The sequence below is a fragment of the Coturnix japonica genome, chromosome Z, assembly GCF_001577835.2.
Source record: "Coturnix japonica isolate 7356 chromosome Z, Coturnix japonica 2.1, whole genome shotgun sequence".
In the NCBI taxonomy this organism is placed as follows: domain Eukaryota; kingdom Metazoa; phylum Chordata; class Aves; order Galliformes; family Phasianidae; genus Coturnix; species Coturnix japonica.
In genome coordinates this window covers 6,424,957-6,437,420 of record NC_029547.1, presented here as the reverse complement: position 1 = coordinate 6,437,420, position 12,464 = coordinate 6,424,957, and the positions used below count along the sequence as shown (strand labels likewise).

General features: G+C 42.3%; 1 protein-coding gene across 3 annotated transcripts in view; it reads left to right on the top strand.

The window, feature by feature from the left end:
- The window catches only part of KIAA1328 (KIAA1328 ortholog), a 172,192-nt gene extending 164,678 nt beyond the window's left edge, over window positions 1-7,514 (top strand). For all 3 annotated transcript variants that reach the window (XM_015848262.1, XM_015848261.2, XM_032441150.1), the window contains one exon: window positions 4,098-7,514. In XM_015848262.1, coding sequence (XP_015703748.1) covers window positions 4,098-4,311 — 214 coding nt within the window. In that variant the 3' untranslated portion in view covers window positions 4,312-7,514. The remainder of the gene's footprint in view (window positions 1-4,097) is intronic.
- Window positions 7,515-12,464: the final 4,950 nt, after the last annotated feature.

Below are 12,464 nucleotides of genomic sequence, written 5' to 3'. Positions count from 1 at the left end.
ATGAAAAGATATCTCTGAAAAGAGTGATCAAATAATATCTGACAGTGCTTGTTTAAAGAAATATACATATATCTCACTGCCAGAGTATTTATGACTCTAATAAGTTTAGTTATTTTGCCTCATGGGGAAATTCCTGCTCCTCCAAATATCAAGCTTGTTTGGTGTTGTGCTGTTTTTACAGGAAGGAGAGACTGATATTATTAGTTAAATGGGACTGCACAATGTGGAAATACAATACTGTGGTTTAAAAATTGAACACCACGTAAGAAATATATTTTACCAGCAATGGGAAATAGACAAATATTAAAAATTCAGTGGCATATCCCAGAAGTCTAAACAAATGAACGAACATCTCTGTTCAGCTGATTGATGCCAATATGCTCTGATGTTCCCCTCAAAAAAAACATTTTCTCTAGTATTCTGACCATCAACTGAGTTCTGTGCATCGTTTTGCACAACCCTGACCATACTGTAGGTACCGCACATTGTAGGACTGCTGCCTCTGGTTGCCCCGTGGCTTTTTTAAATAGAATGCTAAATGTTTTCAGGTGATTTCTCAGCAGCCATCCTGGGAATAAGTGGTCTTATGGTTCCCAGAGCAACAGCCACATTGTCACAAAGATGCGAGTGCTTTCCTTCCCATTCAGGTCTGAAGCACGGCACAAAGGACGACGCACCCGTAGACGCTCAGAGCTCCGTCTCCCCGCTGCACAGGCAACGAGACAGAAATGCAGGAGGGGGGGGGGATAAGGAGAGATCTGGCTCTTTGCCAGCCTGTGTTTATTTCTGTACAGTTTTCTTTTTAAAACCTGAGTGTTCAGAGAGCTGCTCTGAACCACGATGCTTTCTGATGTTTCCCGTCACCTCAGCGATGGACTACAAAACTCTCACATACTGAGCGTCTGCAAACTTTACTAGATTCTTAATTAGAAGTTAATGCTGAAAGTTTGCAGTATAATTTCTTCAAGCACTTCAGCAGCTGAGGAGACAAATTTCCAGAAACCTGTATTAACTGTACACAGGAGATGAGGAGAGTACTTGTGTACTTGTAATTGTGCTGTGCAGTGCCTGACCAGGGCTCTGCACTGACACAGCTGCAATGGGTTGGTCCTTGTGCAATCTCTCTATCAGACAGGTTGGACATCTCCATGCTGCTCTGTTTGGAGCTTTATTTGGGGTTTTACTTTGCACATTAAAAAGAAAGGTCTGTTTTATTTACTGGGAGAAGGGATTCAGCACTTTTTAAGCAGTTTTTAAGTCTGAAACACTCTGACATTTGGGTGCCTCATGGCTACAGCTTTGTCTTCACTGATTCTGCAAAGTGTGATTCTAATCTGTTTCTCTTTACTCATTCATTCAGACCATGGAAGGAATGCATACACAGTTTTTAGAGAAAGTTTTGTTTCAGAAGTTGAGCATTCATGCCGTGTCTCTTTAAATGTTTGGATACAAATAAACAGAGAGAAAATTGTCTTTGCAGGCTTCAAACCATTCTAGGTCTACTCGGTTGCCTCCAGCCAGATGCTGTCTGATGTTGCCTAGACAAACTAGGGCAAGCCATTATCATTGGATTAAACACTAAATACCTGCAAGGAGCATTCTCTTTATCAGATAGAGCTCTGTTAGCAGAGTTCATTCACTTTATTGCATATATAACTGTGGTGTCAAATAGACTGATTTACAACACCTGGTCTTTTACATAATCTTCGCTATTTGCTGCTCTTGTAATCTGCCAAATCATTTAGCCTTCCTGATAGCAGAAATGCTGTAAAACTTAGATAAACTTGCAGAAGAAATGAACTCCAAGGTACTGCTGAAATCTAGGGCCTGCACGTTTACTATAAATGCACTGGCTGGTTTGGTTTCTCCCTGCCTAATCTGTGATTAAATGTGGCTGCCGGAGAAATTGAAATTTTATGATAGCACTACAGTCAGAGGAGATAAGCATTTGTATGCTAGACTAGATTAATCTAAAAAGTTTTAGGTGTGGCTAATGAAACCAGTGTATGTGTTAACTGGTTTTCTTTGGGTTCAAAGCGTCTGCGTATATCTGTATAGACTCATTCCAAAACGTTTTCTACATGGAAAGTCCAATATAGCTGTGTGCTAGTATTCACTAGCAGTAGGGCTTGTTCCATTATACAGCGGAGATATCTTTAAGTTTTTAGAGGACACTTTCTGAATGCTAATATGAACAGCAGGCATGTATGCAGTGGTTTAGCATGGCTACCTATGTTCTTCTTAAGTTCTTGGTTAGACTGACTGTAAGGCATCACGTTGGAGCAGGATTAGCTGTTTACACGGCCCATTTGAAGCAAAATGAAAGCTCAATTTTTTGTTTTGAGTCACTCATTTCTGGCTATTAGGGGTGATTTGAACAGATAGATGATAGGAAGTCATGTAGACAAGTGCAAAATATGAAAGAATTTTACAAAGTGAATTTCTGATTGGATGAAATATAAGCTACTATGTCTGGAGGAAACTAATGCAGACTGTTAAATAGAAGAGAGAGCACTGAGATGCAGTTATGTTGAGTCAGGCTGTATTAGGAATGATGACCACCATCAAATTGGAAGGAACAATAAATATTAAAGGAAATGAAAGAGTTGACTTTTTGGAGCAATAAGAGCATAACTAACGATTGCCATTAACGTTGGTATTAACCTATCAGTGCCATAGTTAATCCTCTGAGTTAAGTGTCTCAGTATGTTAGGTTAGCTTGTCGTGGTCAGTTTTCTGACAGTGGTTGGCATGTAACTCTCACTGCTGGAGCTAATGAGAAATATTTCACACGGCTTTGCTAGTTCAAAGAAGAGAGTCACTTTATCTCCTGCTGCTGCGTGACGGTACTGGACAACGCAAGTAGTGCTCTGCCTCTGGGAACTGCACTGACCTCTGCTAATCTTTCACTTCAACAAACTATTTTGAATATTCATACTGGAGAATATTTGTACTTAAGAATCCCAGCTGGATGATTTCATTTCCTAGTCTTCTCATTCTCCTCCTCTGCAACTTAAAGCAGGAAGAAGCTTGAGATATTTACTCATAGTACTGATGCAGTCTTTCTGCTTACAAGGCAGGGACCGTATGGATGCCAAACAGCTACACTCAGAGCTTAGGCTGGGTGGTGCAAATAGTGTTCTCTGCATGTAAGCTGTTGAGTGTGTGAATTTTTTCAGCAGGTCAGACAGGTCAGAGCTAATAGGTTGGAATGAAAGGGACTTTTGGGTAAAGCTCTTGACTGATATCTCTTAGATTAGAGAACAGGCTCCCCAGGGAGGCAGTGGAACCAGTATTCTTTAAGACATTTAGGTTTGGACAGGATAAAATATATTGTAATGATCAATCCTGTGCTGGTATTTAGATCAGGTCTTGTCTTGTGTGAATATTAATAGGAAGTCTGTTTAAAGCAACTGCCATTATTCAGTGTGTGTTACCAGCTAACAGTGGCTTACAACCTCCTCCACATCTGTACTCACACTTAAGGGACAGACTGAGTAATGTCTAGCACCTCTGCCTTCTCTCTTAGTGCCTGAAGTGTTGGTTTTGTATTGCCTTGCTTAGATTATATTCCTTCAGTGCTTCCACCAGACAGACTCCATATAGTGCATAGAGATTTACTGGAAGCACGTGTAGTATGTGGCAATAATAATAAAGCCTCCTGCTGTTTTCAAATCCCTGGGAAACTAAATCAAGTGTAGAGGGTCTATTCAAAAAAAGTATAGCATGCGTATAAGTCACTTTACCATTACCTGTGTGAGTCCACCTTGTACCTGTTCTGTGTACTTGGCTGTCATATCTCTGACTTCAGTCCTCAATTTCCAGAGTGTGACTAAGACATTACACACATCAAATGGAAAAGCTGATGAAATAGCTTAAAATAACCCAAGAACTCGTGCTTTGCTCACCTCTTTTTCACCACCTCTTTGTTGATATTCCTCACAGGAACTTAGAGAACAGAACTCATTCTAGGCTGATGGACCCCATCAGACAAGTGTAGATCTACTCAGAATGGTGAAGGTGGAAGGGTGGGATTCAATTCCTACATGATGATGTGACACTTAATGGATCTTCACTTTCTTTGTGTGTTTCCATAGGTATGAAGCTTCTCTTCTTGAAATGGTTCAAGCTATGAGTCCAATATCTGCCCCAGGACACTACTACAAAGAATTCTATGACAGGAGCAAAATGCAGACTCCTGGTCATGTGAACCACAGGCCATCATCTTGGTGCCAGACCCCTCGTGGTTCCAGAAGCAGAGCAGGAGACTTAGAGGAGCAACGGCTGCTGGAGGAGATCTTCTTCATTTGACACTGCTCTTTGGTCTACACCCCTTTTGTAGAATTTGTAGTACCTTCTTATTTCTGATTTGTTTGTGTTTTAGTATCTTTTTAAATTATTTGAGCAACAACAGATTGTCTTCCTCCTTCTAAAACACAGTTAATTAGCATCTAGATTCGTTTTGGATTTAGTAATCATGCTGCAAGGATATTTTGGGGATACACCAATCAGAAAGCGTTAAGATGTTGTTTTTTTTTCTGAATCTTTCATGTGCCAAGTAATCATTCTAAAATAGAATTTTTTTCATCTACAACATTTTCTAATAGATTGAAGTCACAGTTTTGCCAGCCTCATATCAGAAGTATATTTCATTATCGATTTTTAGCTCTAAAGCAGTTTGCAAAAACTGCCTAACATTCAAGAGCCACAATGTTCAAAGTAGATTATTTTATAATTAAACAAGTCTGTTTAAAACCTGGCATATTACAAAGGTACAAGCACTTTACTACTTTTGTCAATGATTTTATGATCTACTTTTCCCTTCAGCATTCTGGTATTTAACACGCTGAGTTTTTAGGGGTTGTATCCTAAGCTCAACTATACAGTGTCTAATAACATGAATAGGTGATGTTGCAGGTTGATGTATTAGGCATCCATTTGAAATACATTCCTCTTTAAATCAGTGCTATTTGACATAGTCTGTGTACTGGGAGACCTAATCCTGAAATAGCAGTACACAATCAGATGTTGTAGTGGTCCAGAATCTATGTGATGTACTTTTCAAGATGAAATATACAGCAGTGGTAGGGTAAGAACAGTCTTAAGACATTTTCACTAACTTGCACTATTTTGATCCGGTATCCAGGCTCCATTGTAAATAAGACAAATCAGTAATTATTTCCACCAGCAGCTTGCAATGCACATTTCCCTGCCGGCTTTAATTATTCATGCGATATCTATTTCAGTTTATTTAAATGCACTTCCATCTACTGCATGTACTTGGTTATTTAAAGAAATGTGCAGAATTGGTAAAAATGACTGCAGATTACAGGATTAATGGTCATTTTCTCCACAATGCAGTGTTCATATTTTATTGTAACAGTAGCCACCGGCATGTGTTCCTAGAAATATGAGCCTAAAATACTCATTTTGCACAGTAAAATTGCAGCGAGGGAAAGGTAGAATTGAGCCAATATGGGCAAGTTCTAGGCCATTTGCTCCCAAACACTGCTTCATGGGCCAGCGCGGCTTTTTTGACAGTCTTTCTAGGCAACCATGCTAATCTTAATAGCAGCGGGTTGCTGGCCCGGTCCTTGGGGTATCACTGCTGCCTGCCTCCCACTTGCTCTCGTGCAATGCTTTGCACTCCTGTGCTCTGCAAGGAGCTAGCAAGGCTCAGCAGTGAGGTCCACTGTGCCTCTCCAATGAGAGCATGCACTATGCAGAGCATCGAGCACGCACCCCCTGGCAGCACCCTGCTTTTATAGCAATGGAATAAAAAGAGAATGAAGGGGGAGATGAACCATAATTCTGAGTTGTTTCACTCGGGCTCTGTCTTAATCACAAATTAGGTGATATCTTTTCCATGCATCCCAGCAGAATTTTAAAGGCTGCTCGGAGGAGTTTACAGGAGGGAAGCATTATTACTGGACCAGAAAATGACTACTGTAGAAAGACCCTGCTTGGTCTGTCCTGCTGCCAGTGAGACATTTTTGTTCATTCTAATAAATCCATCTGCTGTCCAGTGTCCCCCTAATACTACTCCCTCGACCTCTGAAGGCATAGGTTTGTCTTTAAGCCCCAAAGACGTAACAGGTGCTCTGACACAAGTACAGCAATTGGGGCAATACATTTTCTCACTCAGCATGTTTCTGCTGGGCAAGCAGTCTGCTTCTCTAGGAAGGCAGGGAAAGGGTGGGGAAGGCAGAGAAAAGATGTGCAAGGGGTGGAAGGAAAACTATAGAGTACCATGAAAGCTATGAGTGACACGTAGATCTTAGGGTCTGGGGATTTTTGTGTATGTACTTTGTTTTGTTTTTGTTAAGGTTTGGCATTTGTAAAGAAACAGTTCTCTGATTTCAGTACAATTGCTTCTCTTCTCTTTTCCAGTTTGACTGAAACTATAATTGCCTTTTCTAATAAGTGCTAACTGACCTTTTGAAAAAGCAAAATATAGAAGTATATCTCTTGAAAGGTGCCTTTGTGTACCCAGTCGAGAACACTGCATGGGAGCACTATGTTCTTTGGTTCTTTGTGGGTGCCAGTATTCCGCTGCTTTAGGATTCCTTATGATCCATTTTGTCCATTAACAATTCTAATTGTGACGGTGACTTTTGACTCGAATCTATATTTTGGTAGTAGCTCTTTTTAAAATGACATTGTCAGGGTTGCAGGCTCTACACTCAAGGTGCTGTCCATCAGCCTGAGCTACATGGGAGGCATACCTTTATGTAGGCAAGAATTCTAGAATTAAGATAGTTGAAATATCTGATGGATGAAAACCTGCATGTTTTAACTGTCTGTGAGATATGAACCGAGAAGCAAAAGCTATTAATTTGGCAGACCCTGTGAAAAATCATTTTTTATAATGCTGGTTCTTGCTCTAGTTATCAGCAGTACATTAGGAATAGTGTTTAGCAGTCAGTGCAAGCAAAGATATTTTGCCACGAGGCAGTACAAAGTTGAAGTTATTAAAACATTTATAGCCTTAGAAAAAAAATCAATGATTGTCAAATAGGAAAGGACAAAATCAGTATTTGGGACTGGGAGGGGAATTGTTTTCCATCTGCTAAAACAGTAGAGGAAATGCTAAAATTAAACTAGCAAAAGCAATCACTTGACAGTGTCCTTTTAAGTTTAAGCTCCTATATCAGGAAGCTGCCTCTGGGGGAGGTAGTCCAGCCACTGAATGTTTGTCCAGAGTGTTTCTAGTTAATACGCTCCAGCTGCACGCTGGGCTGTGTTCTGCCTGAGACTTTGTGGAGTAACTTGACTCGTGCCAAGGCTGCTGCCCACACCTTCATTTTGTGTCCTTCCCCAGCGGCTCGTACACGCTCACAGCCCATGTTTGTGTGCCCATTGCTTTTGTGCACCTTGCACGTGGTGGACCTGCAGCAATCATGTGCTTTCCACTTGTAGCCTCTGAAGTCTCACTGTTGAATACCATCTTGAACATATATTTATAATTGTATGTGAGGTCTTAATCTAATAAATTATCTGGGGATTTCACTTTATCTTATAGTCTTCTGTTTATTTGAATGGTGTTCTGGTGTCTTTTGTCTGACGCAGATGTAGTAACTGTCATTGATGATGTGTTCCACTTTCCACACCATCATATCGTGTGTATTCTGAGTCTTCTTTGGCTTGTTAAAACAGATGAGGAAATGGTTTTAAGTTCTCTCTTTCTCTCCAGTACATGGATGTTGCTGTGAAAACAAGCAAGACTTCTTTTGTAGCTTGAAGTTTGGGGGACAGATCTCAAAAAGAGAGAAGTGGGAAGCCAGCACCATCCATTGGGACAGAAGGGTGGATATAAAAAGTAAAGAAGAAAGGATGGAGATAAAGGCAAGAAGGGACAAGGATAATAGGGAGAGAACTGAACCAAAGGTTTGGAGAATCCAACTCTAAGGTGGAAAAATGTTGGTTGTAAGTTGATGAGAGAGAAATGTCTTCCACCACTGGTTCCCAACTAAAGCATATGGCCCCCTATCCTTTTCCAGACCATGTTCCTGTATCTGGGGAGCCGCTGTCCAAAGGACAGATGGTAAATCAAGAAAGGAGGAAATGACCTAGCTTTGTTTGCTCCCCTGGAGAGAAGCTTGACAGAGAGACCACATGGAGGGTAGGAGGGTGAGACCTGGGTAACCAAGGCATGGACTGAATTTCATTGCTAGCAGCAAGGTGGTGTGAAATTAGATTACAGAAGAACGTGACACTGGATATAACAAGGATCTGAATAAGGGAGAAACAAGAAAAACAAAAAATTGCAGTGATCCGCTGAGCTGTGGAGATTTGGTGCTAAGGAAGGTAAGGGCTTTGCTGTGCTTGAAAGAGACCGAGTCTGAGACATCGAAAAGATATCCCTTGAAAGCACACATGAGCCCAGGGTTAAACTCCGTAAGTTGCAACAGAGATTTTCTGACATACAACCCAATGGTGTTTCAGTTTGTACCATCTGAGGGCGAGAGAGCACAGCCCGGTTAGTTAGCAACCTCCTGTTCCACTGTTACCAAATTTATGAAATTGTGTGCTAATTAGTGTATGATTTATGAATTTACATAACTGCCTGCTACATGAGACAACACAGAATATTGAATGAGGTGATTTAAACCAGCAGAAGCACTCAAGTTTGCTCTGACTGTATGTCTACCCTCTGGAAAATGCCTTCCCAATGAACAGGGGCTCCCCACGTCTCTTGAAGTCTGGCCTCATGTACTTTCAGGCCTGAGGGGTTAATTTCAGGCTTTGGGAAACTAAAGTGGAGGAACATGGATGTAGCTGACAAATGCAGCCCTGATGAGGTGAGAGATAGATCCAGCACACAAACCAATCCACGGGCTGCAGAGGCAGCCTTGAATTCCTTGTTTCTTTGCTTTCGGTGTCCTGAATACGTGAAAAAACTAAACAACACCCCCAAAAAATCCACTTTACTCATTCGTAGCTTTTAATAACCAGCCTTAAAGGATAATGTTCATTCTTTCTGATCTCCTGTCTGCAGAGAGGAGGAAAGGGAAAAGCTGTCTTTCTTGATAGCTTCCCGGCAACTACTTTAAAGAACTTAAAGAGGAGGTGATCAGTGCCCTTGTCCAGTCACAGAGCGGTGAGTGCCATGAGCTTCAAGGGCAAAGTGGGCAGCCCGCTCCTCTTTTAGAGCTGGTAAGGAAGGAAGTGGTGAGATGGGTTCACAGACACAAAAGCTGTCTGTGAGGTATTTGCACTGACATTTTAAAAGCACCGTGTCACAGTCTTGCAGTGTTTAATTATCTGCTACGAAACTGGATTATTTTGAGGTTGAATTTGCCTAGTTTTAGTTTCCAGTGGGTGGAATTAGTTGTGCCTCAATAAGCAGGACTGCACAGTTCTCCTGTTAGCAGACAGCAAGCACCCCATAGGCAGCCTGCTTCAACCCCTGCTCAGTCTTCTTTGGCAACCTGAGCTCCTTTGAGTGTCCTGCCGTAGTGTTTGTTTTCCAGTGACTGTTCTTGAATGTTCTGCAACATTTATGCACCTGGAAAGGTTTTCACTGTAGCAGGATGCCAAATTCCAGTTACCGTGGCTGTGAATGGGGATGAAGCGGCCACATTCTCTACAGTATTTCCTTTTTGACGCTTCCAGGAGCCTGGTTTGGAGGTGCTGGCTGGGTACCTGGTCTCATTGCACTTAAGGTCTTTCTTGGAAGCAGAAAGTCTGAGAGTGAAACCAGGAGACTCTGTTATATTTAGAAGAGTTGAGGAGGAGAAAATAATGTGAAGCAGAAATACTAAGCAGGAAAAAAAGCATAGGATTCAATTTAGGGTGGAAAGTGAACTTGGGCTTTGCATCTATGAGCTCAGCCACCGAGAAAACAATTTGAAAGACACCTGCTTAGTGGCAATGGGGAAAGCCAGACAGCAGAAACCTTCTGAAGGGGAGGAGTGAACAAAGCAGGAGGTGATGATACGTGATAGCAACACAAACATACAAGAAGACTTTGGATCTGCAGGTGAGGAGGCGATGACACCTCCAAATTGCAGGGAAATGGCTCCTTGTCAGTGGATCTGGTGCCCCTGTATTTGCACGAGCGCCTTCAGCACAGGGATCTCATTACCAGAGAGTTTACTGGCAGATTGGAGGGATTTCAGTGAGGAGTAATAAAAATGATCAGGGGCTGCTGGAATTGACATAATGAGGAAACAAGACGAGAAGAGTCAGATATTTATAGCTTGGGTGAGAGAGACAATTAAAAGGTGGGATGGGAGATGGACTGGGTGACCTGAAAGCCTTGTCTGTATCTAATAGCTTCTCATCGTCTGCTGTACAGAGGGCCTGAATTTACCAAGGCTGTCAATCTGGCTCCTAACAGCCCAAACTTCCCATGTTGAAAAGCTCAGGTGGGTGTGCTCTGGCTGTACTGACACTGTCAGAATGTCACCGGTACTGTACTTTGTTTAAGAAAAAAAAATAATTGACACTTTGACAGCAAAGGAAAAAAAAAAATAAAAAAAAATTAGACCTTCATAAAATGAAAAGCCATTGAAGTCCTTGCTGGCGACTGAATGGGAAGGGCTCCCAGGGTGTTCAAGTGTTGACTGAACTCTCCTTGCTGTCTGCAGGGTGTCCTGCTGAGGAAGGTCCTTTTAGAGGCAAACCAACCCCTGCTTTCCATCCATGAACACAGACTCTCATCCTTGGCCATGGAGACCAGGGTTTGCTGGGTGTGGGAGCTGCAGCAGCCTGGCCAGAGATACCCTGCGTCCACAGGCAAATTAAGCACTGCTGCTGTGCCTGCGGGAGGCACTTTGGGGAAATACCCACGTGGCATTGGTTGGGTCTGGTGGTGCTGTCTGTGCTGTTTTAATGATACCTGCGTGCAAAGGCCAGCATGGCTTTCATCCATTTCACATCAGTCTGACTTTCACAGAACAGACATAGCCTGGGGTGGTGGAAAGGAGAGAAAGATGACCAAAAAATAATAATAAAAAAAAAAAGAGAGCCATCCACTTTTTACTACTCTTCCCATGCTTCTGAGCTGTGATATCGGGCTGTGGCTGAGCAACAGTAATCTTATCCAGCATACTGTTGATTTAAGCCTCTTGGATTTATATAACTTTGGAAATGGTAAACTATATTAATTTGCTGTGTTTTCAAGGGAAAGTTATTTATTGAGAGACATTTTTAACTCAAGTGCCAGGAGCCTTAAATCATTATAATAAATTCATGCTATTCAGGGTTTCTTACATTGTAATAAATTTGTTTTAAACATGAATGAGGAGATCCATGATTTCTTTAATATACTGTTATGTATTTCCTTTCAAAATGACACAGCTCACTATATCAAGTGGGAGAATAATAGTGAGAGATTTACAGTACTTAAGAATAACACAGCCCAGGAGTGTGACACGTTAACCAACGTCGGGCAGGGGCTGGCAAAGGGGACCCACCACTGCACAGGAGAGCTCCTGCTCAGTAAGGACTGATTACACCTCTGCTAACCCTTCCCCTCACCACTGGACAGCTGTGAGGAGCGCGAGACCATAAAACAGGAAGCTGTTTTATGTTGTGTCTGACCCCTTGCTAAAGCAAGTTCAATAGAGCAGGTAGCACAGGAAAGCATCCAGGTGGGGTTTGAGTGACTCCATAGAAGGAGACTCCACAGCCCCTCTGGGCAGCCTGTTCCTGTGCTCTGGGCACACTGAGCTCTGCCACTCAGACAGTTCTCAATCTACCTCACTACCCACCCACAAATCCTAAGCTTACCTATGAGGATGTTAAAGGGGACAGCGTGAAATGCTTTACTGAAGTCAAAGAACACAACATCCACTGCTCAGCTGTCACTGGTCACTGGTCTGTGACTTGCCACAGGCCTCCTTGCCCTTTCTTGGATTCTGGAGTGATGGTGGCTTTCTTCCAGGATTCAGATACCTCCCCCATTCTCCTATATCTTTTGAAAATGATAGAAAGCAACATAGAAATCAATTCTGCCAGTTCCATTAGCACTTGAGGGTGCACCCCATTAAGACCTGTGTGTGTCAGGTTTGCCTAGACCATATCATCCTTGACCGAAGGGAAGTCTTCCATTCCCCAGACTGTCTTGTCTTTGGGGTCCACAGTTCCTTAGGAGCAGTCTTAGTAGTAAAGACTGAAGCAAAGAAAGTGTCCAATATCTCTGCCTCCTCAGCATACCCTGTTACTAGGGCACCCGCCTCATTCAGTGGACCCACATTTTCCCTAGTTCTCCTTTTGCTATTGACATACCTTGAGAAGCCTTTCTTGTCATTCTTGGCCTACTTCATCAGATTTAATTCCAAGTGGGTCTTAGCCTTCCTCGTCACATTCCTGCGTGCCCTGACAAATGTTCCTTCATTCCTCCCACTTGGCCAGTCCTCTTTTCCACATTCCATAGATATTCCATAGACTTTCCATTTGAGTTCATCCATGATCTGCTTGCATATCTTCTGCCATCTTTGCCTGGTTTCTTACACTTC